A 23,299-nucleotide genomic window follows, 5' to 3' on the forward strand; every position below is an offset into this window, starting at 1 on the left:
TTCAACACGCACACGAGATCAGGAAAAAAGACATGCAAAATGAACATGAAAAGAAAAATCAAGAACAAGAAAACAAGGCGTGCCAGTGACAAATGTGAGATATAAGAAAAAAAGCAAGACAAGCAAAACAAAAAAAAAAAAAAAAAAAAAAAAAAAAAAGCAAAACGCATCATCGTTGGACCCATTATTCAAATTCAAAACCCTTCATTCAATCCGGACGTAATTCTGCGGCTGCGGCTACAATCCGTTCAGTGAGTAGACCTGGGTTCTCTAGAACCTCGGACTGACGCCGTTGGAGCTCTTCGAGGCATGTCAGTGGATTCTGTTAAAGTCCAGTATAAGTATGCCGCTCGAAGGAGATGCAAAAACACATCAACCGTGACACCCACCCAGTCCTCCTGGTTCGGCACTCCTTCGGCGATGGGCAGTTGGCCCGCGGTGTATTCCTCTTCGGGGGTGTAGGAGACATATGACGATCTTCTGATGGGCATGGGTGTCACTGGTAGACTGGGACGCTCGATCTCACTTGGAAAATGAGTCAATCGCGTGTCTGAGTCAGGCGCCGTTATCGTTTGGCCTGAAGATCCATGGCCAGAGCTGGATGCGCCCGATATTACCTGGACCCTGGCTTTTCGGGCTTGCTGGATAGATTGGATATATCGTTGGATCTCTGGGACGTCGTCCCATGCATTGGACCTGGAGTAGTTTTCCCATGACTCAGGAGGTTCGCTGTAAGTCCAGGTAAATGCTGATTCTAACGACTGCGTCGTCGAGTCTTCTTTGGAAGACTCCGTAGAGATCCTTGTGCTACTCGGACTCGGAAGTGAAAGACTTCCTTGATCGTCATTCACAAACACCCGGGTGGGCTTGGGCATGTGACTTTCCCAAGGAAATATTTGCGTAAGTTTCTCAGGCTCGGGTTTCGTTTCAGGAACATCATAGTACATGTTCTTGGGGGCTTCCGGGTATGAGACAGGCGGTTGGAACAGCTGGTTATCCTCTGACATGGTATAAGTCTTCATTTCCAAAGCAATACCTTCAGGCTTGCTATTTAGGGGCGGAGGTTCACTTTATTTTGTAAGTTTACATTAGAAAACCAGTCATTGGATTGTTCAACTTACTGAGGTGCATCCCATTCAGCCTTGGGGGCTTCGAAAGTTGGGGTTTCAGGTCTCGGCGTGGATCGCTCTGACGAGTGTTCCTCCTCTCGATGAGTGAATTCCTCTGGTTCCCCACTGGGTTGGGTCTCAATAACATCCGAAGACGGCGGGTATGAGATCGGTTCGCCGACACTTGGTTGGACCCAGGTTCGTTGCTCTATATGCGTGACAGACGGTGCCCCATGAGGTTGTGGCTGGATGTAAGCCGATATGTGCTCTTCTCCACGGACGTATTGTGGAACAGCACTGAAGAAAGGTGCTTGCACATTTCGGTCAATATTTGACTGGGATACCTCAGTTTGTGGCTGTGGGACTTCGACAGGTGGTTCTTGAGTAGCGGGCTCATGAAATTCACTGGGCTCGGCTTCATATGGTGTAGAGTCTTCCTTCCCCGGTTTTGGCTGCGGCGCAGGAATTGATGTCCATGACGGCTCTGGATGTACCGCAGGTTGTGTTTCTACCGGTGGTCTTTCTACCGGTGGTCCCTGAGGGCTCGGGAAACTCTGGTCTGATGGAGCATATTGAGAAGTTTCCGACGATGGTTCCACGGGCGGGCCCGGTTGATGGGTTGGAAGATCACCTGGAAGAGGAGTGGGTTCGGCCTCCGGTCGATAATTGTATTCCGGTACACTCGCATCTGATACACTCGCAGCTCTCGCGGTCGGACGATAATGCCGATCGTAAATGGCCCACCACCTGCCTAGCAACTGATTATAAGGTGAATCAGCCGGTGCCACCTGCCTCGACATGTTCCATGGTTTCTGGGACCCAATGAAATGGATCATGTTAATTGTACTCTGGAAATGTTTGTAGGCCGGTACGTATTGATAGTTTGCGCTGGGGGTGCAGTTATAGGTGAAACTGAGCCGATGCCAGTCCTTGAAATGCAAGTTCAGCAATCCCTGGTCCGCGCCATCAAAGCTGATGCCGCGTTCTGCAAGCGCCTGGAGGGCGAAATAATCCTCCAGGTTGGGACGCAGCACCATCAGCCCGCTGTTGAAGCAATCCGGCCAGCCGACGTCCGGCACGGCGGCGAAATCCACGTCGAGATCGAGCAGCTCGTCAGGGGCTCGGAGCGCCACAACGTCACAATCAATATATACAATGCGCCGGAACTGCGTTTGTCTCCAAAGCTCGATCTTGGTAAACGTGGCTATCAGGTCCGGGCGTTCCATCAGCCAGAGGTTCGCCGGGGTACTGTTCGTCATCGGGTGAACGGGGATAAGTTCATCGTAGATCATCTATGAGAATTCTCATTAGGGCATTGCGCATGGGACGCGACCCGGAAGCATTGGAAGATCCTACCCGAAGCTCCTGAATGGTAGCCGGCTGCAAGCTGTCCGGCGTGTAGAGGACGACTAGTTTCGCGGTCGTTCCATTGTCCCGTAAGGAGTGAGCAAGGACCACCGCCCCTAGAGAGAGAGAACAGAAGCATTTTAGGACACGTTTGACAGTCAAGGACAGCTACCGGGATGCCAATTGTTTACCAGGGAGATAATGGTCGCTCAATAGAAGCTATGGGCGCGGTCAGCACTGGCTGCGAGACTCGGAAGAGCAAAACCAACACGTACAGTGCAATAGGCTACACTCCCTTCGGAGCTCATGGTGGCGAGATGGACACCGCACGCGATTCCAGCGATGCGGGAGGGAAGGATCTATAAATAACGAAGGGGAAGGTAAAACAGGGAGAGAGATTGCGAGAGGAAAGACAGTCGGAAGAAATTGAGGACCGGTCGGAGGCTTTTGTTATGATTGCCCCCTCGTCTAGAAAGTGACGTTTAGGGCCGACCCCGCATAAGCTCCAGCAGTGGCTGCAGGATCTCGTGCGACGGTTTGAAATGAAGCCTTCCACCGGGGCTGCATTCCGTTGACCGAGCTGCCTGGAGAATTTACGAACACGTTGCTTCAGCCATTGGCGATGCAGCAAGTCGAGGGGAGAAAAGAAAGAGGATGAAAGCCAGAGAAGAAAAAATGCAGCCACGACGGGAGGCAGTCCCGGAGGCAAAGCAAGGAGGAGAAGCGATGAGGGGAAGAAAGACGGAGGCGACGCCCCGTGCGCCGCGCATCCCGTCGGGTGGTCTCGCCAGGGGGGTTGCCTGCCCCTTTCCATCGCAGAACTTAACATTACACAGGAACGCTCAAGGCGCTTGATGCAGCCCTCTGTACAGCGAATTTACGGTGATACCCGGTCCTAGCCAAAGAGCACGAATCCGACTTACTTGCGGACGGTCACCACAGCTCCCGGATAGCAGCTCTGGATGGCAGCTCCGACATCCTCCTTCTCGCCCTGAACCGCCCATTCGACTGCCTTTTCCAGTGCCGCACGACTCTCCTGCTCCAACGGGGTGAAATGGCCGGATCGAGGAAGCTCGATGACCTGGCTGTTCTGGACAAGGTAATCACCAATCCCGACCAGGCACAATCGCGGATCAAGCGCAATGTCGGCCTTGCCCCAGACAAAGGTCGCACTAGCCTTCAGGGCCCCCTTCGGGCCTTCGTCAAACAGTCCGGTGCCGGAGCTGGCTCGGCGGAGATGCTTGCCCTGTTGAATGTTGTGCAGATCAGCGATGGTTTCAACCGACTTCTGCCAGCGCGCGAGGGCCGTATTGTCCCGGTAGTAAGATGCCATGTGCATGAAATTCGAAACGGTCCGTTCCTCAGAAATCGAAGCAGGGTAGCCTTGACCGTCGGCGGTCCGGGTCTTGAGTTCCTCGGCGGACGGGCCCAGTGTACTCGCCATGCAGTCGGCAGCGTCCAAAGCAGTATACTTATCAGTTCCGTACGATTTCTTGTGAGTCAACTTGAGGAATGAGTAGTAGCCGCCCGTGCCGAGGTACTTGACGAAGGAAACGGGCATCCTCACGGCGAAAATGTACCCCGAAAGGCTCAACTGTCGAGCGACGGGTTGAAGGGACTTCAGCGCCTTGAAAATAGCTGCGCGAGACCGAATCGGAGAGCGCAAGGAAGACTTGAGGATCATGAAAGATGACGATAGCAATCGGCGAATGTTGGACACAACAAGGCGAGTCTGATCACTAGGTCAATCTTGGTCACACAATCTCTGTGCAGGTAAGCTTACCAGTGGGCCGTTGCTGAGAATAAACCTGTCGGCCAACTCAGGAGCCTCGGACGCAAGTCGCATGGAAAGAACGCAGCCCCAGTCATGGCCAACGATGATCGTTCGCTTCTGGTTGGCCCCCGTCTCGCCGTCGACGCCATACTTGGACCTGACGGCCAAAATAAACCCGGTCAAGTTCTCGAGCACATCGGTAGACGTGTATTTATCCAGGCCGTCAGTACCGCCATAGCCAGGCAAATCAGGCGCGACGACCGTTGCCCCCTCCTGAATAGAAGAAGAGCCGAGGATGTTGCGCCAGATGGCCCAGCTATCGGGGAAACCGTGGATGAAAATAACCAATGGCTTGCTGTCCGCTGCAGTCTCGGGCAAGTCGTTGCAGACGTAGTGGAACTTGAATCCGTTGCGCAAGGTGATGATCTGGTGGTGCAGGCCAGACGGGGTCTTCGAGAGGTTCCACAGGCTATCGCGAGCTGCAATTGGGATGAAATCGTCAGCTTGGCGATGCGACCACAGCAGCACGCACTTCGCATGCGCAGAGCCGACCGGCCCTGTGCGAAGACAAGTAGTTGAAACGTACCTAACTGCAGCTCCAAAGTCTCTTTTTCATCCGGGCGCCGGAAAAAATATCCCGTCCTCACCGCACTATATCCATAGCAAAGCAAAGTAAAAAGCCCATAGGCAAAACACACGGCCTGTTTCAGACCTTCGAAAAGTGGGTTGGTCATGATGGCGCCAGGAGAGAGAATCCTTGCCTTGGCAAGAGAGTCTTGGGCGGAGAATCTGGACTGTGATCGAAGAATCAACGATGACAGACACCCAGGAGAGGGAGAGAGAAGTCTGGTATTTATAGGTGAATGCTCCAGATCCCACGGTGCTACTCGGGATTAGCGCAGCCGTTGGACATGGTTCTCTTCCGCCGCCCCGCGTTCATTGGCTCCGTCGCGGCGCAAGTGGGGCAGTCCATGTGATGACGACGTGCCTCATCCTTCAGGCAGGCGAATGCACGTGCGATGCCGTCCTGTTCGGGCCGGTGGCAACTTGTCCGGCGGATTTCTCATGCGCTCCATTTACAGTGCATAGAACATTCACAAGACAACTTGTCTCTCCTGCTATTGTCGAGGCAACGACAGGCCACTACAGGGGACAGATGCAATGGTCCGCACACACGTTACACGGATGCAGCCACATGAAGAGAAAAATAGCATTGTAGAGGATAATGATCAGAGCGCAGAACAATTAACGAATAAACCCCCGTAACTCCATTCACCCCTGAAATGCAGCCAGACCATGCAAAGCTCAGTCCACTAAAAAAGACGCTTGCGGGTATCGACTCGGAGCGCAAATAATGCAGAGATTGAAGCACAATCATACCCTGATGAAACGGTCACTCATAAGTTCGTGTCACATGTACATGCAAGAAAGGATACAATGGGCATTCATCTCTCAACCCAAAAGATCAAAGAACAAACCCCAGGTTTTCGCGATTGTCGTCGACGAGACGTCCGTACCTGTCAACCTAGATTAGACAAATAACTCGGCTTTTCCATGAATATTCACTCACTCTAGTAACAACCGGAAAAGCCAGACTTCCATATCGTCTTTGCGCAGAGCACTTTGCGCCCAGTCGCGGCTCTGCTGAGCAAGCCGCGGAGCTGCAATCTTGCCTTCTTCTTCGGCAATAAAGTACCGCATAGTCTCCAAATACTCCTCTCCTGTCAACCCCAGAGGGACGTAATGTACCCACGGTTTGACCCATTCATCGTGCCATTCACGAAAGACAGACACCTTGCAGACCAAGCTCTTGCTTTGCAGGAAGGCATAATACCGGCCACTAAACGCGTTGCCGTCAATATCCACCAGATACTTGTACGCCCAAGCCTCTTGCTGCTCTACTGGCTCCGCCAGCCGGAAGTATTCTCTTTGAGCGGCGCAGTCTTGCGAGTCACACTGTCCGATCGAAGTAAAGCTAACATCGAACAGATCACGATATGCATTGCGGTCCACCTCGTTTGACCTCCAGCGGCCAGTCTCATCCTTTCTGAGGACCTTCGCTTTGTTCAAGGCATTGATATGGCCGACGAACAACTGTCGATGGTGTCGCCGCCAACCACCACCTCGAGAGAATCCGCCCGTCGTTGATCCTCTCCAGTACATTTTATCCTGTTTGTCTTCCCAGTTAAAGTCACGCGCTTCGATGTAAGGCACGTTATCAGCCCAGTACCACGGGCTGGGATAAAGAATGTCTTGGAAACTCGAGATCTTGCTTTGTGAGAAAACTGGGAAGAGATCCCGCACGACATCAAAGGCATTCGCGCGCTCTAAAAATCCGAATTTGTTCCGGAGAGACGGCGAGGTGCATATGTCGGAGAAAGCCGTGGTATTGTAGACATAGCCAAGCTCACCGAGAGCATAAGCATCAACGATGTCGAGTGCATTCTCATCAAGGGAGCGAGCAGGACTATCTACCGGACAGGAGGCTCGGGAGCTAGTCCAAGTAGGTTGATGAGCAAAGCGATTAAATCGAGTTGTCCGGATTTCGTCGATGCGATCGCCCTTGTTTAATTCAGCCGGCTTGGGTGACCACGCGTTGACTGGCCTTTGGTTCTGAAAAGCGCTCGGGATGGCATGGTCCTTGGCGATGCTGACCAGCCTTTGCAAATCTTCGCTGGGAAGAATCACTCGTGGCTCATCGTGTGCATTAAACACCAAGTCCATGTCGGGAAGATGTTTGATAAAGCTCTTCATCATGCCGGCGGTGGCATCTCGCTGCCATTGTTGCTCCTCAGTACCACCCTCGACCAGAGTGACCTTTCCATCTCGGATGAGGACTCCCATCATGGAATTGTCGAACCCAAGAGCCTCGTGGGCGCGTTCCCGAATCTTCTTTGGCTCCAACGCCCAGAAGGGCAAGAGGGAATGGTAGATCGTATCATACTCGTCAATAAGTTGAACACCCCTTGCTTTAGCAAATTGGAACCACTTGTCGAAGTGCGGCGGAGGGTTCATGCCATAGCGACGACGGTACTCATTTACAGCATCCGTCAATGTTTTAGACTGACGGGACCGGAGCTGGTTGAATTGCTGATCGGCATTCGAAATCAGGCCAGACATGGGGTGTTCGGTTTCAGGGAAGTCCGGGCCATGGCTTTCGGAATGCTCCGAGGGCAATTGAGGGGAGTATAAAGGAGAGGAGGAATGGGGAGGAGGAGAAGCAGGAGGAGGCAAAGGAGAAGTGTTCAATGGGGAATATGAGGGCCGATGCCCTCGAAGAAGGACAATTGAAAGGCATGCCAGAATGGCAACCACCAGCAAGGCCACCAGACGTTGAAGTCGCATTCTGCCATCGAAGAGCATCTACCCATGCATGAAGGATGATTAATGTAGTGGGGACCGAGTCAAGGGCGAGAACGGAATGGAAGGAGACGAAGGGAGGAGGGCAGAGAGTAATACTCCGGCGAGAGTCAACAAACAGATGCCAAGACCGGCCGCCCGAGTAACACCCTCGACGGGCTCCACTTCCGAGATCTTTCAATAATAATGAATCAATTCCTCCATCTTACGGAGTGCAGTTCTATCAAGATATCAAGAAGGTCCTGCTGCGTGCCACCGCTGTCCAGACACCTGCCCCCCATCCACCGATATATCCGTCCCCGTAATGAACGAAGCCTCCTGGCTCGTCAAAAACCCCACAACCCCGGCAACATCATGCACAGTGCCAATGCGACGAGATCCCGATCTCTCGACGTGCGCTAAGATGTGGTCTCGCAGGTCACCCTGCATTTCTTTCTCCAACATCGCGGTCGAGATACCGCCCGGGCTGACCGAAATGATCCGGGCGCCCTTCTGGCCCCATTGGTAGCACGCGGCCTGTACGCGGAGGACATTGCCCCGCTTCGATGTCCCATACGCACGCATCGTATCGTTCGAGTTCAGATCGAGCTCTGCATGCTGAAGAAGCTGGTTTGTGGGTGCTTTGGCAAGATGCTGCTCCAGCGAGGTAGACAGAGTGACAAATTGGGCTGCAGTGCTGGCGATGCAGATCATACTTGTTCCCGGAGAAGCCACCGCGTAGAAAGAATCGATCACATAGGCAGTCCCGACCAGGTTGACTTTGTATATCTGGGGACAACTGGTATTTGTCATCGGAGACACTCCAGCTGTGTGGACGATGACCTCAATTCTTCCGCGTCTCGAGGCGTGTTGCGCAAATTCATGGACGGCGTTGCCATCGCTGACATCTAGAATATGTCCTTCTGGCCAAAAGCCATCTTTTCGAAGGCCTTCCAAGGCCGAATCTAACCGGGTCTTCGAGGCGTCCGCCAGAAGCAATTGTCTGCTTCCTCCGATGCGACGCGCAATGGCAACGCCAATGTCGCCAGACCCGATAACGACGACCACGGGGCCACCGGCTGGCGGAGCTGGGAACAAACTTGAGGCTGAAGTCATCTTCTTTCGAGAGAAATGAACCTTATGATACGCGACGATCTTGGTTCTTATGAGGATCACCTTTCCCAGATTTCGACTGGAACCAGAAGGTAAGAAGTTGGGCCCGGATGTCCATAAAACATGAAACGTTCTTGGGTACTCTTACATGCAGGGGCGCTTATCTTAAGTAGATCTTTGTAATTCGAATCTGCAGCTAAATAAAGGGGAAAATTGCCAAACAGCAAGGAGTGGAAGGACCGAGCGCATAAATCAATCCCTGGGCGAACGGCGGACCATTCCGGCCACTGCGCACATGGGAAAACTCTATACGAGGGATTAATCAGAAGGAATGAAATCTCAGCGTCTTCTATCGATCGGGAAAGCAAACGCGACCAGTTTGTGACACGTCTTTCAAATCTGCCCAAAACCCCGTCAGCCCCTATCGTTTCACCGTCCAACCACATGCGACATTGATTCCGAACCCCAGCAAGGCCTCTAAAACAAAAGGCTGGGCCTGAGGAACATGGAAGTAGGCGGCAAAACACAAAATCCCCACCAACAACACATGCGTGATGTAGAAAACTTGTCTTTTAGTTTTGATCGGGGCAGTAGTCCAGGACCACATCCCGCGAGACGCGCTCAACGGTCGTGTAAACACCATCAGGATTGTCACCATGGTGATTCCACCGAGACCCCATTGAACATCAGAATCCTGGATGCGCTTCGCAAGGAGCGAGCCAAAGTCGGGATGGCTGGACTGTATAAAGAAAGACAAATACAAAACGGCATGTCCCGCAAGCAACGGCGACAGGACCGTTCGGCCCAGAAGCCGATGATAGGGTGTCAATGCTGGCTGGGGGATTGCAGTCAAAACCGATAGAGGCGATGGAGCTCCTGGTTTTGAAGGAGCTATGTATAGAGCAGGAGACATAAGCACCTGAAAGGGGAGCTGCGAGAGAGCAACATGGCCTAACGCTTTGGTGAAATGCAGATAATCTGACCAAGCAATTAGTTGGGATTCCTGAGAGAATATAATACAAGTGAAGAGGAGTACTTACCATCCCCTGTATTCCAGATCGAGAGGCTCACCAGCCATACTAACCAGAGGAGAGAGACGATATGTTGTTTTCGTGTTTCGGTCCACCCTGCGAAGGGCGGCGAATCCATCCAGGATTTTGGCTTACGAGCGCGCCTATTGTTGGGCTTCACTGCGCCCTTGGTACGTTCGGAGTAGACATGATATAGCCGAACAATGGCAATGACCAGCAGCACAGAGCCTTGAGCGTAGTATCCTCGGATATCTAGAAGCTCTCGGCGTTGTTGTTTCTCAGCTGGCGAGACGGTCACAAAGTGCCAAGGCCACGTGAGTGACATCGCGGCAGAGTAAAAGGGGTTTTTGTCTGATAGTCTGATCCAAAGAATCTGAACAGTAGACCAATGGTAAAGAAACAGGAAGATGTGCTGAGAGTGGTGATGTGACACGCGAATGAAGAAGGGCTGAGGTGTGAAAGTGGCCCATTCCGAAGTGCCTGACTAACTCGCCGCCTGCCACTGGCCGACACGAGAAGGAAAAAAGATGCCCCATGCCACTCCGTTCAGAGGACTTCACCTATGCTTGCTTTGCACATAAACAACGCTCTAACGTAAAACACCACCATTGGATTTTCATAGGATTATTTGATAGTGGACCAAAAAGAATCTACATTGCATGCGCCATGAAGCATTTCATCCTAGTCAGGTGACCCGACCATTTCTAAGCCGACAATTCGTCATTCCCCCCAAAAGTAGCGTGAGTATACCATTTTTCGTGTCCCACTCGTAAGAAAGGGGTCTCACAACAAGTGTGGGTAGGTAGGTGTCCGAGACCTACGCCGAGCCAGGGCAATCGCTTACGGTGAAGTCTGCATCACCTCCTCGTGGCCGCCTGCGGCAGTCGTGGCAAAGTACCGGACATCAACATCCTCATCCTGTTGCAGCTTCTCTAGGCTCGGCAGAACCCTCTGCTGAATGAGATCCTGGCTCCGTGGCGATTGAGTGGCCGTTTTGCCAGACTTCTCCAGGTCCGTCAGGGTTCCCTCCGCCGGCAGGCGGCGCATGGTGTCAATCAATACTGCGTAGGACTTGGCAACGTTGAAGCGGATGTTCGGGATTTCATCGGCCACGAGTCTGTCCATAATGGGGAGAATCGAGTTTTCAATGATATCCAGGGAGACAACGGGCGCGAGCGTCTAGATGCATGCGTTAGTACGTGATTTTCCCCGGGGAGAGGTGGAAAGGTATGCATACCGAGATAGCGAAACACGTTGTCATTCTGTACAGGTAGTTGGGGTGCTGTCCCATAGCCATGACCTTGGGGATGATAGATCCCTTGGCCCAGTCAACGCCGAAGACTTCTGTGAGCTTCCTCAGATTTTGCGTAGCGGCCTCTCGAATGGAGAAAACGGTGTCACCAAGCCACCCCATGCAGAGATCACTGAGCTGTTCGTCGAAGAATTTGACTCCCAGCTGGCTAGCAAGCAGAGGAATATACTCAATGATAGCGAGGCGAACTCGCCATTGCTTGTCCTCAGCCAGTTGAACAATGGCGGGGAGAAGCGACTGGGAGAGTAGTTCAATGCCAATGACTGTAAAAACAATGTTAGTTTACGCGCATCTAAGACAAGCATTCACCGAGATCCAGGGCTTACCCTTGTTAACTAGCTCCAACTTAGAAATGATGTGCAGACGGACATCCGGGAATTCGTCCTTGAGCATCTGGAGGAACATGGGAAGAAGATGGGCGATTGTCCTGAGTATCTACGGTTAGCGACTTGATCAAAATGATCGTATGGGATTGATTTGCTTACTCGTCCTTGCCGAGGATGGGCGCAAGACCACTGATTTGAGTACCCAAAGCCGCACGCACGTGCTGAGAAGGATCCGAAACGAGATCTTCCACGCTGGTCATGATTTCGTTGAGCAGCGTCTCCCGATCAATCAAATTGCAGAAACCTATTTCGGGATTAGTCGATTTTCATTTCAGGTAGACTCAAAAGAGACATACCGGGGATTTGGCCCGCAATCGCAGTGCGGACTTCAGCTTCGGTATCCTTCAGAAGCTTAACGAACGAAGGCACCATATCCCGGGTCACAACTTCCTCGTGCACGGCTTTAGCGATCTAGAGATAACGTTAGAGTGACGTTCGTCGGCAAGATAGCACGAAAAAATAAAAAGGGCAGACCGACCTTCTCATATCTATCGGCAACCATGTACCTGACCCGCCAGCTCTTATCCTCGAAGAGGTTCCGCAAAGAAGTCAACAAGACACCGTGGCTGGGCTGTTGCTCCTTCGGGATCTCCTCGGCGATCGCAATGAGAATATCGACCGTGAGCAGACGCACGCTGTCCTGGTCGTCGTTGGCCAGGTATTGGAACAGGGGTATCATTTCCTCGATCACGACTTGGGCGTTCAATTCCTTCACAAACTTGGCGAGGTTATTCGCTGCCTGTCTTCTCACCATGGGCGTTTCATCGTGTACGAGACCTCCGAAGTATTGGCGGAGGCTTTGCTGCAGCGTCTGGGGGGCCTTGCTGTACGGAGCACAGTAGAGGCCAGTCGCGGAGACCTTTGAGGTGAACCAGTCGGCTTTTGAAAGTCGTAGCACCATGGGAACGAAGTAGTCTTCGATTTGCTTTTGGGAAAGCTGCTCGCCGATCTTGTTGAGAGACTCCACGGCCTATGAAATGGTCATTATAGTTGTTCACGCAGCATCCTGCATCGCATCCTACCTTCTCTCGAACCAAGGGTTCCTCAATGGCGGCCAAGTTCTCCAGAGGAGAAAGGAGAACGTGTCCGAACTCCGAGCCACCAACATACTCTGTAAAGTTACCCAGCTCTTCGCTCAGTGCAGTCAAAACTTCATCCTCATCCTCGACGGAGTCTAGGAGTGTTGAGTGTTAGGCGGATTATGCCACTAGAGAGAGGCGGCTACAACTAACCATCAAGGAATGGAATCAGTTCCTCGCGAGTCCGCTCGGGCCCCAAGGCCAGAGCGATCGTGGACAGACGGTGAATGGCATTGAGACGGAGGAGGACGTCGTCATGCTAGAAGGACCAATCATCAGAAATTATTACGTCGAGGACCACGGGAGGGCCACCAGGGACACCGCACCTTCAACTCATCGATAAGCACGGCGATAGGGTAGAGCTCGTCGTTTTCACCCTGACCCTCCATGGCGACTGTGATGGATTATATGTGAACTATGTGCTCGGGAGAAGGAAAAGGCGAGGGGCGAGGATGTGACCGGTCCCAGTCCTCACTCAGGCAGCGAATGAATATTGCTTGGACCAGGTCTCACGCGGAAGACGGCGAGAGGATTCGGAGGGGATCTAGACACGAGGGGCAGGCACCAAAAAGAGGAACGACCAAGTTTAGCACCTGCTCGGATCCGGATTAGCCTGTGTGGTCGAGGGAGGCGTGGTGGTATAGGAAGGGAGAAATAGTGGGTGCTGCGAGAGACCCCCGGAGCGAGGTTTCGTGGGGTTTGGGCCGCCGCAGGACGACAGGTGAGTAACAGCAGAGCAGCAGTAGCGGCAGCATACCTCGACAATTGGACTGGGGGCAAACTAGCGACAGGCCGAAGTCCTTGGGAGTAGCAACAAAGGGGGAGGGGAAATTAAGGAAGGGTTCGGCAGCGTGGGAAGGTAGGAACGGAGAAGGGGGGAGGGGGGAGCAATCTGATAGAAGAGGACCAGGTAACCGGGACGAATCTTGCGAAGAGAAGATGACGGTCTGCTGGCTGTGGCTGGTGCGGTTGGCCTGATTTTCGAGGTTTGGAGGGGTGCCGTGGCGGTGCGCCTCTGTGGCTGGTGGCTGGCGGTCCGCCCGCCGAAGAGGGTCAAGCCCCAAGCAGCAAAAGTGCGCCGTTATCACTTATGACTCCGACTCCTGCCAGCGCAACGCCGTGATCTCTCCCCCCCACTTCGTTCTGCTGAGATTCCTGGCCGTTAGCGGTTGATTCGTGCCCTGCCGATTTCCCGGTGTGAGCATCTTTCTGGTCGCCTGTTTCTGGTCTTGCCTTGTTTCCATCTGCGCCGCGCATTCAAGACCCCTCCATCATGCCCACCATCTCGGTCGACAAGGCCGCGCTCTTCAAGGAGCTCGGTCGGGAGTGCGCGATCCCCCCGATCCCGGTTTTGGAGACCTGTCACTGACCGTCTGGCCTGCAGATATACCACCGAGGAGTTCGATGAGTTGTGTTTCGAGTTCGGTATGTTGACTGGGCCGTTGCAGCGGGGTGCATGCTAACATGAGTTTGATTGATAGGTATTGAACTTGACGAAGACGTAAACGACCCCTCTGTCTCCTCTACCTCTGTCTGGACGCCTTCCTAATCGTTGATGATCTATAGACGACGGACCAGGACCGACCAATCGTGGATGGAAAGCAGGTCGCGCCTGAGTTGAAGATCGAGATCCCCGCCAACCGGTACGCTCCCTCCGATGCCCACGTGGATTGATAATACAAAGCGCATGGAATTGAGTGGTTTTACAGATATGACTTGCTGTGTTTTGAGGGAATTGCCCTCATGCTCAACATCTTCTTGGGTAGACAGCCTATCCCCAACTACAAGCTCTCCCAGCCGGCCAACGGAGAGCTTGAGAAAATCATCGTGAAGGAGGACGTAAGTGGCACAACGATGCACTTTTTGCGAATCAATCTCACCTAACAATCGGCAAATAGACCATGAAGATCCGTCCGTTGGTTTCCGGCGCTATCCTCCGCAACATCAAGTTCGACAAGGCTCGCTATGAATCTTTCATTGCTTTGCAGGACAAGCTGCACCAGAATCTTGCTAGACAGAGAACGCTGGTTGCCATTGGTACTCACGATCTCGACACGATAAAGGGACCTTTCACCTACGAAGCCCTGCCGCCGAAAGATATCAAGTTCACCCCTCTGAACCAGACCAAGGAGTTGGATGGAGAGGAACTGATGGCTTTCTACGAGGTATGACTCAGGCATGCGGTAGCTGACCACCGTGGATGCTAACAACTGTTACAGAAAGACAGACACTTGGGTAAATACCTCCACATCGTCCGGGACTCGCCTGTCTACCCGGTCATCTTTGACTCCAACCGCACCGTCTGCTCGCTGCCGCCCATTATCAACGGTGACCACTCGAAGATTTCGATGGACACCAAGAATGTCTTCATTGAGATCACGGCCCTTGATAAGACGAAGGTTGAGATCGTCAACAAAATCATGGTTGCGATGTTCTCCCAGTACACGTCGGAACCCTTCACGTATGAAATTCCCCTGGCCTATTTGGTTGGAAATCGAGTTGTGCTAACGTGCCAATCAACAGCATTGAACCTGTCCAGATTGTGTCCGACCACAACAACGCGACTAGAATCACCCCGGACATTTCCCCCCGCACGACCCAGGCCGAGGTTTCCTATATCAACCAGTGCTGCGGTCTGGACTTCTCTCCCGAGGAGATCTGCAACCTGCTGAAGAAAATGGCCTATGACGCCAGACCGTCTAAGACCTCCCCTAACCTTGTAGATGTGGACATTCCCCCAACCCGCGCGGATGTGCTCCACCAGGCAGACATCATGGAGGATGTTGCCATTGCGTACGGATTCAACAACCTTCCCCGTTCTTTCCCTAGCAAGTCTGGCACCATTGCCCAGCCTCTACCGATCAACAAGCTCTCCGATATCGTCCGAATGGAAGCGGCGATGGCGGGCTGGTCTGAAGTCTTGCCTTTGATCCTGTGCTCTCACGACGAGAACTTCGCCTGGCTCAACCGCAAGGATGACGGCAACACTGCCGTGAAGCTGGCCAACCCTAAGACCCTGGAGTTCCAGGTCGTCCGTACCAGCCTTCTTCCTGGCCTGCTCAAGACGATCCGTGAGAACAAGCATCACTCCGCGCCTATGAAGATCTTCGAAGTCAGCGACGTGGCCTTCAAGGACCTGTCCCTGGAGCGTAAGAGCCGAAACGAGCGACACTTCGCTGCGGCGTGGTACGGCAAGACCAGTGGTTTCGAGGTCGTCCACGGTCTGCTTGACCGTATCATGGCCATGCTCAAGAGCGCCTTCATCACCGGCGAGGAAGGTCTTGAGAACCAGGCCGTCAACGACTCCCAGTACTGGATCGAAGAGCTTGACGGTGAGTTTCCCAAATTCCAGATCCAAGATTCTCCCCGTTCTTTTGTGAAATGCACCAGTTACTAACGCTTTCTGGATTCTACAGAACCTACTTACTTCCCCGGTCACTCCGCCTCCATTCACGTGCGCATCGCGGGCAAGGACCACGTCATCGGCGCCTTTGGTATCTTGCACCCCACGGTGTTGGAGAAGTACGAGCTCAAATACCCCGTCAGCACGGTGGAGATCAACATTGAAGCTTTCCTATGAGCGAGAAGTGGGTAGAGGGGAGCGCATTAGAGATTAAAGTGTAGAGAGCATAGACGTGCTTGATCACTTGAGATATACGCTTAGAACGCCGGTGTTACGACCAAAGACAAAAAATGAGCCCTTTTTTTTTAGTTTGAAAAATGAATGAAAAAAGATTACAGTTGAAGACAACAGCAATGTACGGCCTCAGCCAGATGACCAAGTTCAGATGGTAACTAGAAGAAGCAGACTATTGTGTTTAAACCAAAAAAACCACTGTTCTAGAGTTCCGATGCAATGGATACAAGACTACGCAGAAGTGACGGAGATACGGGGAAATGAGACTACAGCATATACGAGATATATAAGATCTTTTTTTCCGTGATATTTTGCTTTTATGTTGATTCCAGAGAGCTGGAGTCCACCATACGCCCATGGAAAAGAAAAAAAATGTAAATAAACCGTAAATTCTTTTTTGTTTTGTTTCTTGAAGCCCCGTAATTTTCGTTTCGGACATCAATCTTTTTTCCTACCTAGATCTTTCACTAGGAAACTTTCTCTTTTTTCAGGAACAGAGTCGTAATGAGGGAGACGCCTTCCGCAGGTGTTGGAGATGCGGCGAGAAGGAAAACATTGGAAGATCATGGAGTTGTTTATTTGCGTCAGGTAAAGAAACAAGGTAGGACGACAGGAACGAAGAAAAAAGAGCAGGGCCTAAGAAAAGAAACCAGATTACTCCTGCGCAAAAGTCTCGGCGCCGGCACCTTCCTGTCCCTCCGTGGCCTGCTGCTCGGCCAGGCGCTGCTGCTCAGCGAGCTGCTGGGCGGCAAGAGCCTTGGCACCGTAGTCCTGGCTCATGGGCTGGAGGATGGGCTGCTCCTCCTTGGGCTCGATGATGGTGACGGAGTCGGGGAGAGTCTTCTGGGGGCCGGCCTTGCCCTCGGGGTCAGAGCCACGCATGATCTTGACCTTGATACCAAGGACACCCTGGCGGAGGAGAACGTGACGGGTGGCGGAGTCGATGAATTCCTTAGCGGGCTGACCGGAGTGGATCATGAATCCGTCCTAGAGAAAAAGTCGCGAGTCAGTTATACCGTTCGACGCAAGTTCTGGCAACCATTTTTCCGTTTGTTTTCGTCCCAAAATGTATACCCCAAACATCAATCGATTCCGTCGAAAACCCATCCATCCAATCCTTCCGAAAAGATTCAAACTGGGTTGCTTCTTGGGTTCAAACGTACAGTGAACTTCATGGACTTGGCACGGGCAGCACGGAGCTTTCCGGAAACGACAACCTCGCAACCCTTGGCACCGCTCTCCATGATGAAACGGAGAACACCGTAGCAAGCACGACGGACGGCCAGACCGTTCAGGAGCTTGTAGCGAAGGGACTCGCACTGAGCGACGGCGGAGAGACCGCGGTTCTGGACCTTAGCGGCATAGAGGGAGACGGAGTTCTCGGGGAACTTGAAGCGCTTCTGGATGAGGGAGGTCAACTCGCGGATGCGGCGGCCCTGCTCTCCCAGAACCTCCTGGGTGTGGGTGGCACGGATGACTATAAAGAAAAAAGAACATCCGTTAGCATTCGAAATTGATCCTTGTCGTCCATTCGTGCCAATTCCCGATCGGTCCCTTTCGCCTGAAAGCTGTTTTTCTTTTTCCCCCCTCCGTTCTTTCATCCGTTTTCGCTTGTCCCCATATCGAAAGAAAACCTGGCACGCAACAAAGCAAAGGGTGTGGATTCGAGCGACGTACTGATGTCGGTGACGGTGGGAGTGACACGGACTTCGACACCCGAGTAGCCCTCCTCAGCCAGCTCGCGCTGGAAGAACTCGTTCAGCTCGGCATAGAAGACACCGTCGGCGACGAACTTGCGGCGCTTCGAGATAGCTCCCTGGACAGCAGCCATGATTTCGTTTCTGCGGATTAAATTGGGTTGTCGAAGAAACGGCCGAGGACGCGGTGGTGGCGGAGCTCCAAAGTTGGGAAGTCGTTCGAGGGCGAAATAGTCGGCAATCGTCGAGATCAGTTTTGAGAATCCGCGTTAGTGGGGGATTTTTCGGCCGGCAAGGGCTTAGGGCTTAGGGCTCGCCACCGCCTGCTGCTTCGGGCGCCACAGGGGTCCCGTGCGTTGGTGCCTGACCCGGCAGGCAGCAAGTTATGTCATCGGATACTTCCACTGCATTTCTACATCGCAGTTGTAACATCGTGGGCAAGAGAACACAAAATCTCAGACATGCACATTCATCACAGCTCTAGACCGCTCTAGTCCAGTCCAGTGGCGGCCGACCGTTATCATAGATACATCGACATCGTTAGTCCCGTCCAGAGTGTTTTAACTAAAGAGTTGGGTTTCTCATTGCATCTCAACTTCCATCTGACTGATGGTCCGGGAACTTTGGCCATTTTCTTTGCTCTTCGAGAAAGCCAAATCCGACACTCCCGAGGTTACAGCATCCATCTCGGTTGCGACAGCCTTGGGGGACTCTCTGCCCGGTGCGCCGGTTCCAACGGAGTTCTGAGACGTCTCAACGCCGGTCAAGACTGGTGTCCTGGAGCGGGAGGCATCGCGGCTGATGGGCACAGTAGCACTGGTTGAACGAACGCCATTCATTTCCGCATCGGTCCGGCCAAACGCCTCGCTCCACCATTTGACCTCGGTCAGCTGAGGGAAAATCAGGCGCTCCTTGCCGCGCTTGTGGTCGTCCACGACAGGATCGTACTGCGGGTTGAGGAATTGTTCCCTACGAGCGAGGAAATAATCCCACACGCTTCGAGTCCGCTCTTTTGCTTTCCATTCCACCCGCTCTTTTTCGCTGTTAAAGAGGAAAGTGCCAAATTGGCACGAGTAGAGGTGGTAGAGTAGCCGCCGCAGAAACCGTTCATTGAACTCGAAACGTGTAGGGTATTGGTGCAAGAGTTGATACGTCGCATCCAGGAACTGATGGAAAACGGGGCTTGTCTCCTTCACCTTCGTCACTTCTTTCTCGGGGCCAGACGACCTGGGTGGGCTGGGTTTCTTAAGGCCGGGATTATCAGAGTCATAGCTTTGCATCTCTCCCTCTGAGTCAGGAAGCGAATCACGACTAGTATTGTCCCGATTAAAAAAGCCTTTGGCGCTAAGGAAAGCGTTCTCAATAGCCTTTCCAGCCCCTCCGGCTTCACCGAATCCGCGGTTGGGGTCGCCCCCGATTCTTTCATTCTCGATCTGAAACCATTTGTCGCTATTCAGGTGACCAGATCGATGCCGGAACATGTGTCCGAAGGAAAGCCAGTCCTTTTCAACCAACACCATGAATCCTTCCATGGTCCGATAGTAAGGATCCAGACATATTTGACTCAAGGCACTTAATTGACTGGTTCGGTCCCATCCATCGGAGCAATGAATCAACACATGCGAATGTTGAAGTCCAACCTGACGAGCGATCAAGCCCGCGCCGTCTAAAATGCCAGAAATATGCTTCAGCCATCCACTGCGCGCAAGAAGGTCTTTATTTGGTCCTAAAGGCGTAACATCAGACTCCTTCAGCGCATCAACCACCTTGTTCAAGGAGTCCCTCATGACATGGATATTGTCGATCCCGAGATACGCTTTCGTCGCGAACTTATAGTTGTCCATGTTTTCCGAGCCAAGACCCACGGCTTGCATAGCAAAGGCGTTGACAGTTGGTCGAGCGTCGACAATCAAGTTATTTTGCTGAGCCCCATACACATGAGGTTTCTTTTCCTCGACGTCACCTTGGAACGATGTCAACATCTCGTCTTCCAGCTCCTCTGCGTTGGTTAGAGTAATCCCCGTCTGGCTATTTGACATTTCACCTTGCGTCGAACTGGACGATTCGCTTTCCAGCTGCGGCGGAGTAACTCCTGCTAGCGGTCGCTCCGAGCGAGAAGTTGAGAAAATCGCGGCTAATAGCTTCTCATCCTGAATGCTCCGGTTCTGACGCACGCCCACCAGAGGCTGCGAACTTCGGGTGATCGAGCAATTGTTGATAGGATGAAGATATGTCAAGACGGGGACTCTTGCTCTCGAGCGATAGCGTCCCGCATAATTGAGCGTATTGTCGGAAATGGCGGAAGGAATGGGGAAAATCGCAGGGTATGTCGGGGAAAACTGGATGATTGAGGTCAACAAGATGTCTTCAGAAGACACAGGAAGAATAGTTTACCCCATAGTCCGTATTTATCTGAGATAGACGCCACCCATGGCCATCCCGGTCCACTCCTTGCCTGGCCCACTCTTTGCGAGGGTCGTACAGCTCCCACCCGTTGTGCTCACGCTCGGGGGGAGGCGGCTGGTAGGCAAATGCATAAAGTTTATCAATTCGGCCCACCTTGCATGTCCACGCCTTGATGCTTTCATATACCTCACGCGCCTTGGTTTCACTGGCGAAATATAGGCATACGAACGCAAAATCTCGACATCGCAGGCGGATTGACGAAGGCTGGCGGGAAACCGCAGGGGTTGGGCGGTAGGTGCAGAAGGATATTATCGGATAGGTGATCCAAAGCTCCCTAGGTTTTGGGGGAGGGTTTTGAGCTGGCGCGTTGGTGGGAGTCGGAGGTACGTGGGAGAAGATGATATGGTGAGGGGTGAGGTGGAGGGTGCCAACGACTTGTTCACCACGACGCGCCAAGGTCACATCGTCAACCTTTGAGAGACCAAAAGACACAGATTAGATCATTGTCACCCCGGAGATATCGGAGAGGCAGCGTACCTTGGCGACCCGTGTTCTCTCCATGCCTTCGCTATTACTTGAACCGCCCAACCTTCATGGCTGACCCTTCATTGAGAGCAGATGAGTGGCAGTCCTGGAAAATAGGAAGGGTAAGACTGAGAGATAATGGATGCAGTATATGCTCGATAATATCGACAGAAAAAAAGCAGCCAGAGCAGAAACAGAGAGAGGAACGGAGTTTAGTGGAGGCTGGAGCCGGAGAGAGGATTTCCGGGGACAAAACCAGCGGGCAGCACGGGACCGGTCAGATGCGGAGCCCCTCGCTAACCAAACAACTCGTCGACGTCAAGGTCCAGTGATTCCTCCTTCCTGCTTCACTTCCCTCCGCCTCCGCGATTTGGCATCCTTCCACGGTCTTGTGCTCGAGGAGGCCTGACTCGCAGGCTTTAAATTCCACAGAGTCCCTCTGGACAGTAATCTATTCGCCAAGTCGGCTTTCTTTATACTTCTCTCTGCTACTTGTCGTGAGACCTGTTACTCCTGCGCCTGGAGGCTCTGTTTGTCGCCAATCGGGCACCTACCTCTAGCTACCTGATTGCAGATCTGTCTAATAAATCTTCCTGCCCGAATTATACCACCGTGACCCCATCTCATGCTCAGCGACACATGTCCAAAGCGCATTAGCTCATGTAACGGCAGCCACTAACCAACTTCTTTGAGGGTCCTTGTATGATCATGTTTGGTTCGGGCATATCACCTCCCACTGTGGATGATGTCTTCCGATATCGCTACCAGCATGGAACAAATCTAGGATCAGTTTTCATGCATGGCCCGTGGTTGGATAACAGCGTGTTTGAAGACGACCCGAACGGCTCAAGGGAACTTGAAGCTCTGAAAAGGTTGAACCCCAGGCAACAATGCCGTCCTCAGGTTTATGAATATCTTTGAATATTCCTACTGATCTAGCGAGAAATCCCAGTTCACTCCACGAAAAAGGACTCAAGGAAACCACATCCACATGGGAAGCTCACTGGTTAGCTGCTCTAACCGAGCATGACTTGAAATGGCTCAAAGATGTCGCCAGATGTAATTCCATCCGCCTACCTATTGGCTTTTACACCCTCGGTCCGGCTTTTTGTCTAGGCACCGGCTTTGAAGGGGAGCCATCGCAGGTGTATAGCAGCTGCTGGAACACACTAAAGCACCTGGTTCTAAAATGTCAACTTTACGGTATTGGAGTCTTGATTGATCTTAAAAATATCCCAGGTGGCCAGCTCTGCTCCCAGGACGAGAGTAGCGAAAATGGAAGTGTTTGCGACAGCATCCACAACCGGATAGTGGTCAGAGATTGCCTCGCTTTTATCGCCCAGGAGATCACGTTCCATGCCCTACTTGGAGTCGTCGGAGTGCAAATTTCCAGTGAAACAGACTGGAGAACATGGGGCCATGAGTGGTATGACGAGGTCCTAGAAATCACGAGTTCAATCAATCCATCTTTGCCCATCTACATCAATGATGGCCAGAACCTGCCCGCAGCCCTGGATTACGCGATATTGAGGAACAGACTCCCAGCCCCGGTAAACCGGAGCCCTATTATTGTGGAATCGCACAGGCATTATACCACGGAATCGGACCAGCTACAAGGACCACAGGCCATCATCGGGAATGTCTCTAGGGAGCTGATAGAACTTGCAACCCACCATGGCAAGGTTGTATCCCAAGGAACCGCCGTAGATATCTACATTGGAGAGTACAGCTGCCACATGGATGACCGGACTTGGGAACACACGGACACGCCAGAGCGAGATGTATTAACCAAGAGCTTCGGCCAGGAACAAACCAAACAATGGACCTCTAAGACCTGTGGATCCGCCTTCTATCGCTTCAAATCGGGCGGAGCCTGTGGCATGGAGCGTGACTTCGAGCAACAAGTCAACATCGGCTCAATACCTGCACCAGCGTGGCTTATCATCCCTCGGGACCAAATACCCACCAAAGTTGATCAGGCCAAGTCCCAGAGGCCTCAGCTGCAGAATAAATTCCTCTCTCAGACTTCGAGATCCATGAGTCCTCATGGTCGCCGTCGCTTCTCCCTCGGCTGGGACCTCGGTTTCAACGATGCACTTTGCTTTTTCACCGCGATAGCTCGGGATGTTATCCCCGGCCGGAGGGACGGGGGAGATAAAATCGGGGCTCTGGACCTATGGATTCGCAAGCGTGTAATCGAAGCAACTTGTTTCGGCGAGGATCTCGACGTCGAGTGGGAGAGTGGTTTCCGGACCGGCGTTGACGACTTTTACAACGCAGTCGGTATCTAATGTTCACGAAGGGAACAGGGGATTTCGCAACATCCATCTCTAGGCTGGACCTATATTGCACGTTGAGTTAGTACTCTCTACTATATGCCCTAGTCGAAGTACTATGGTGTATTAATATGGCGGCACATGGACTCTAAAAGCACATCGAAGTATATTTTTCATTTGCTTGCGGGTGAAGAGCCCTGGTGTTTCCAAGTAAGGTACGAGGATACCGTCAACAACTATTAATCTTAATTACCCAGCAATATGATAT

At 52.5% G+C, this 23,299-nt stretch overlaps 8 protein-coding genes across 8 annotated transcripts; 2 read left to right on the forward strand and 6 right to left on the reverse strand.

Moving 5' to 3' along the window:
- Nucleotides 1–208: 208 nt before the first annotated feature.
- P170DRAFT_448551 (putative capsule-associated protein CAP1) lies at nucleotides 209–7,575 on the reverse strand (the record flags this gene model as incomplete). Its single annotated transcript, XM_024850971.1, has 8 exons — nucleotides 209–322; nucleotides 372–1,068; nucleotides 1,122–1,668; nucleotides 1,741–2,401; nucleotides 3,388–4,188; nucleotides 4,240–4,709; nucleotides 5,904–5,946; nucleotides 5,980–7,575. The coding sequence occupies 8 exons, from the start codon at nucleotides 7,573–7,575 to the stop codon at nucleotides 209–211; spliced, it is 4,929 nt and encodes a 1,642-aa protein (XP_024702087.1).
- A 182-nt stretch (nucleotides 7,576–7,757) lies between these two features.
- P170DRAFT_222928 (putative short-chain dehydrogenase) lies at nucleotides 7,758–8,894 on the reverse strand. The gene has a single exon (XM_024842869.1). The coding sequence runs from the start codon at nucleotides 8,683–8,685 to the stop codon at nucleotides 7,822–7,824; it is 864 nt and encodes a 287-aa protein (XP_024702088.1). The 5' UTR covers nucleotides 8,686–8,894; the 3' UTR covers nucleotides 7,758–7,821.
- On the reverse strand, nucleotides 8,895–10,142 carry P170DRAFT_222927 (putative metalloreductase Fre8). Its single transcript, XM_024842868.1, has 2 exons — nucleotides 9,723–10,142; nucleotides 8,895–9,660 (listed from the first exon to the last, which is right to left on the reverse strand). The coding sequence occupies exons 1-2, from the start codon at nucleotides 10,036–10,038 to the stop codon at nucleotides 9,104–9,106; spliced, it is 873 nt and encodes a 290-aa protein (XP_024702089.1). The 5' UTR covers nucleotides 10,039–10,142; the 3' UTR covers nucleotides 8,895–9,103.
- A 411-nt stretch (nucleotides 10,143–10,553) lies between these two features.
- P170DRAFT_448552 (protein phosphatase 2A structural subunit TPD3) lies at nucleotides 10,554–12,879 on the reverse strand (the record flags this gene model as incomplete). The annotated part of the gene is made up of 9 exons (XM_024850972.1): nucleotides 10,554–10,892; nucleotides 10,951–11,288; nucleotides 11,352–11,452; nucleotides 11,511–11,655; nucleotides 11,708–11,822; nucleotides 11,890–12,381; nucleotides 12,434–12,585; nucleotides 12,644–12,749; nucleotides 12,817–12,879. The coding sequence occupies 9 exons, from the start codon at nucleotides 12,877–12,879 to the stop codon at nucleotides 10,554–10,556; spliced, it is 1,851 nt and encodes a 616-aa protein (XP_024702090.1).
- A 711-nt stretch (nucleotides 12,880–13,590) lies between these two features.
- P170DRAFT_387711 (phenylalanine--tRNA ligase subunit beta) lies at nucleotides 13,591–16,323 on the forward strand. The gene is made up of 9 exons (XM_024845818.1): nucleotides 13,591–13,816; nucleotides 13,875–13,915; nucleotides 13,972–13,991; nucleotides 14,057–14,133; nucleotides 14,200–14,329; nucleotides 14,389–14,655; nucleotides 14,710–14,951; nucleotides 15,014–15,822; nucleotides 15,907–16,323. Exons 1-9 carry the CDS (start codon nucleotides 13,764–13,766, stop codon nucleotides 16,068–16,070), a joined length of 1,803 nt encoding a protein of 600 aa, XP_024702091.1. The 5' UTR covers nucleotides 13,591–13,763; the 3' UTR covers nucleotides 16,071–16,323.
- A 107-nt stretch (nucleotides 16,324–16,430) lies between these two features.
- P170DRAFT_438496 (40S ribosomal protein uS3) lies at nucleotides 16,431–17,925 on the reverse strand. Its single transcript, XM_024849612.1, has 2 exons — nucleotides 17,291–17,925; nucleotides 16,431–17,114 (listed from the first exon to the last, which is right to left on the reverse strand). Exons 1-2 carry the CDS (start codon nucleotides 17,726–17,728, stop codon nucleotides 16,782–16,784), a joined length of 771 nt encoding a protein of 256 aa, XP_024702092.1. The 5' UTR covers nucleotides 17,729–17,925; the 3' UTR covers nucleotides 16,431–16,781.
- A 353-nt stretch (nucleotides 17,926–18,278) lies between these two features.
- Nucleotides 18,279–20,959, reverse strand: P170DRAFT_412088 (phosphatidylinositol-3-phosphatase YMR1). The gene is made up of 3 exons (XM_024846920.1): nucleotides 20,768–20,959; nucleotides 20,219–20,701; nucleotides 18,279–20,163 (listed from the first exon to the last, which is right to left on the reverse strand). Exons 1-3 carry the CDS (start codon nucleotides 20,789–20,791, stop codon nucleotides 18,406–18,408), a joined length of 2,265 nt encoding a protein of 754 aa, XP_024702093.1. The 5' UTR covers nucleotides 20,792–20,959; the 3' UTR covers nucleotides 18,279–18,405.
- A 157-nt stretch (nucleotides 20,960–21,116) lies between these two features.
- P170DRAFT_387720 (glycoside hydrolase) lies at nucleotides 21,117–23,220 on the forward strand. Its single transcript, XM_024845819.1, has 2 exons — nucleotides 21,117–21,627; nucleotides 21,708–23,220. Exons 1-2 carry the CDS (start codon nucleotides 21,458–21,460, stop codon nucleotides 23,044–23,046), a joined length of 1,509 nt encoding a protein of 502 aa, XP_024702094.1. The 5' UTR covers nucleotides 21,117–21,457; the 3' UTR covers nucleotides 23,047–23,220.
- The last annotated feature ends 79 nt before the right edge of the window (nucleotides 23,221–23,299 follow it).

Source organism: Aspergillus steynii, assembly GCF_002849105.1.
Source record: "Aspergillus steynii IBT 23096 chromosome Unknown P170scaffold_6, whole genome shotgun sequence".
NCBI lineage: Eukaryota > Fungi > Ascomycota > Eurotiomycetes > Eurotiales > Aspergillaceae > Aspergillus > Aspergillus steynii.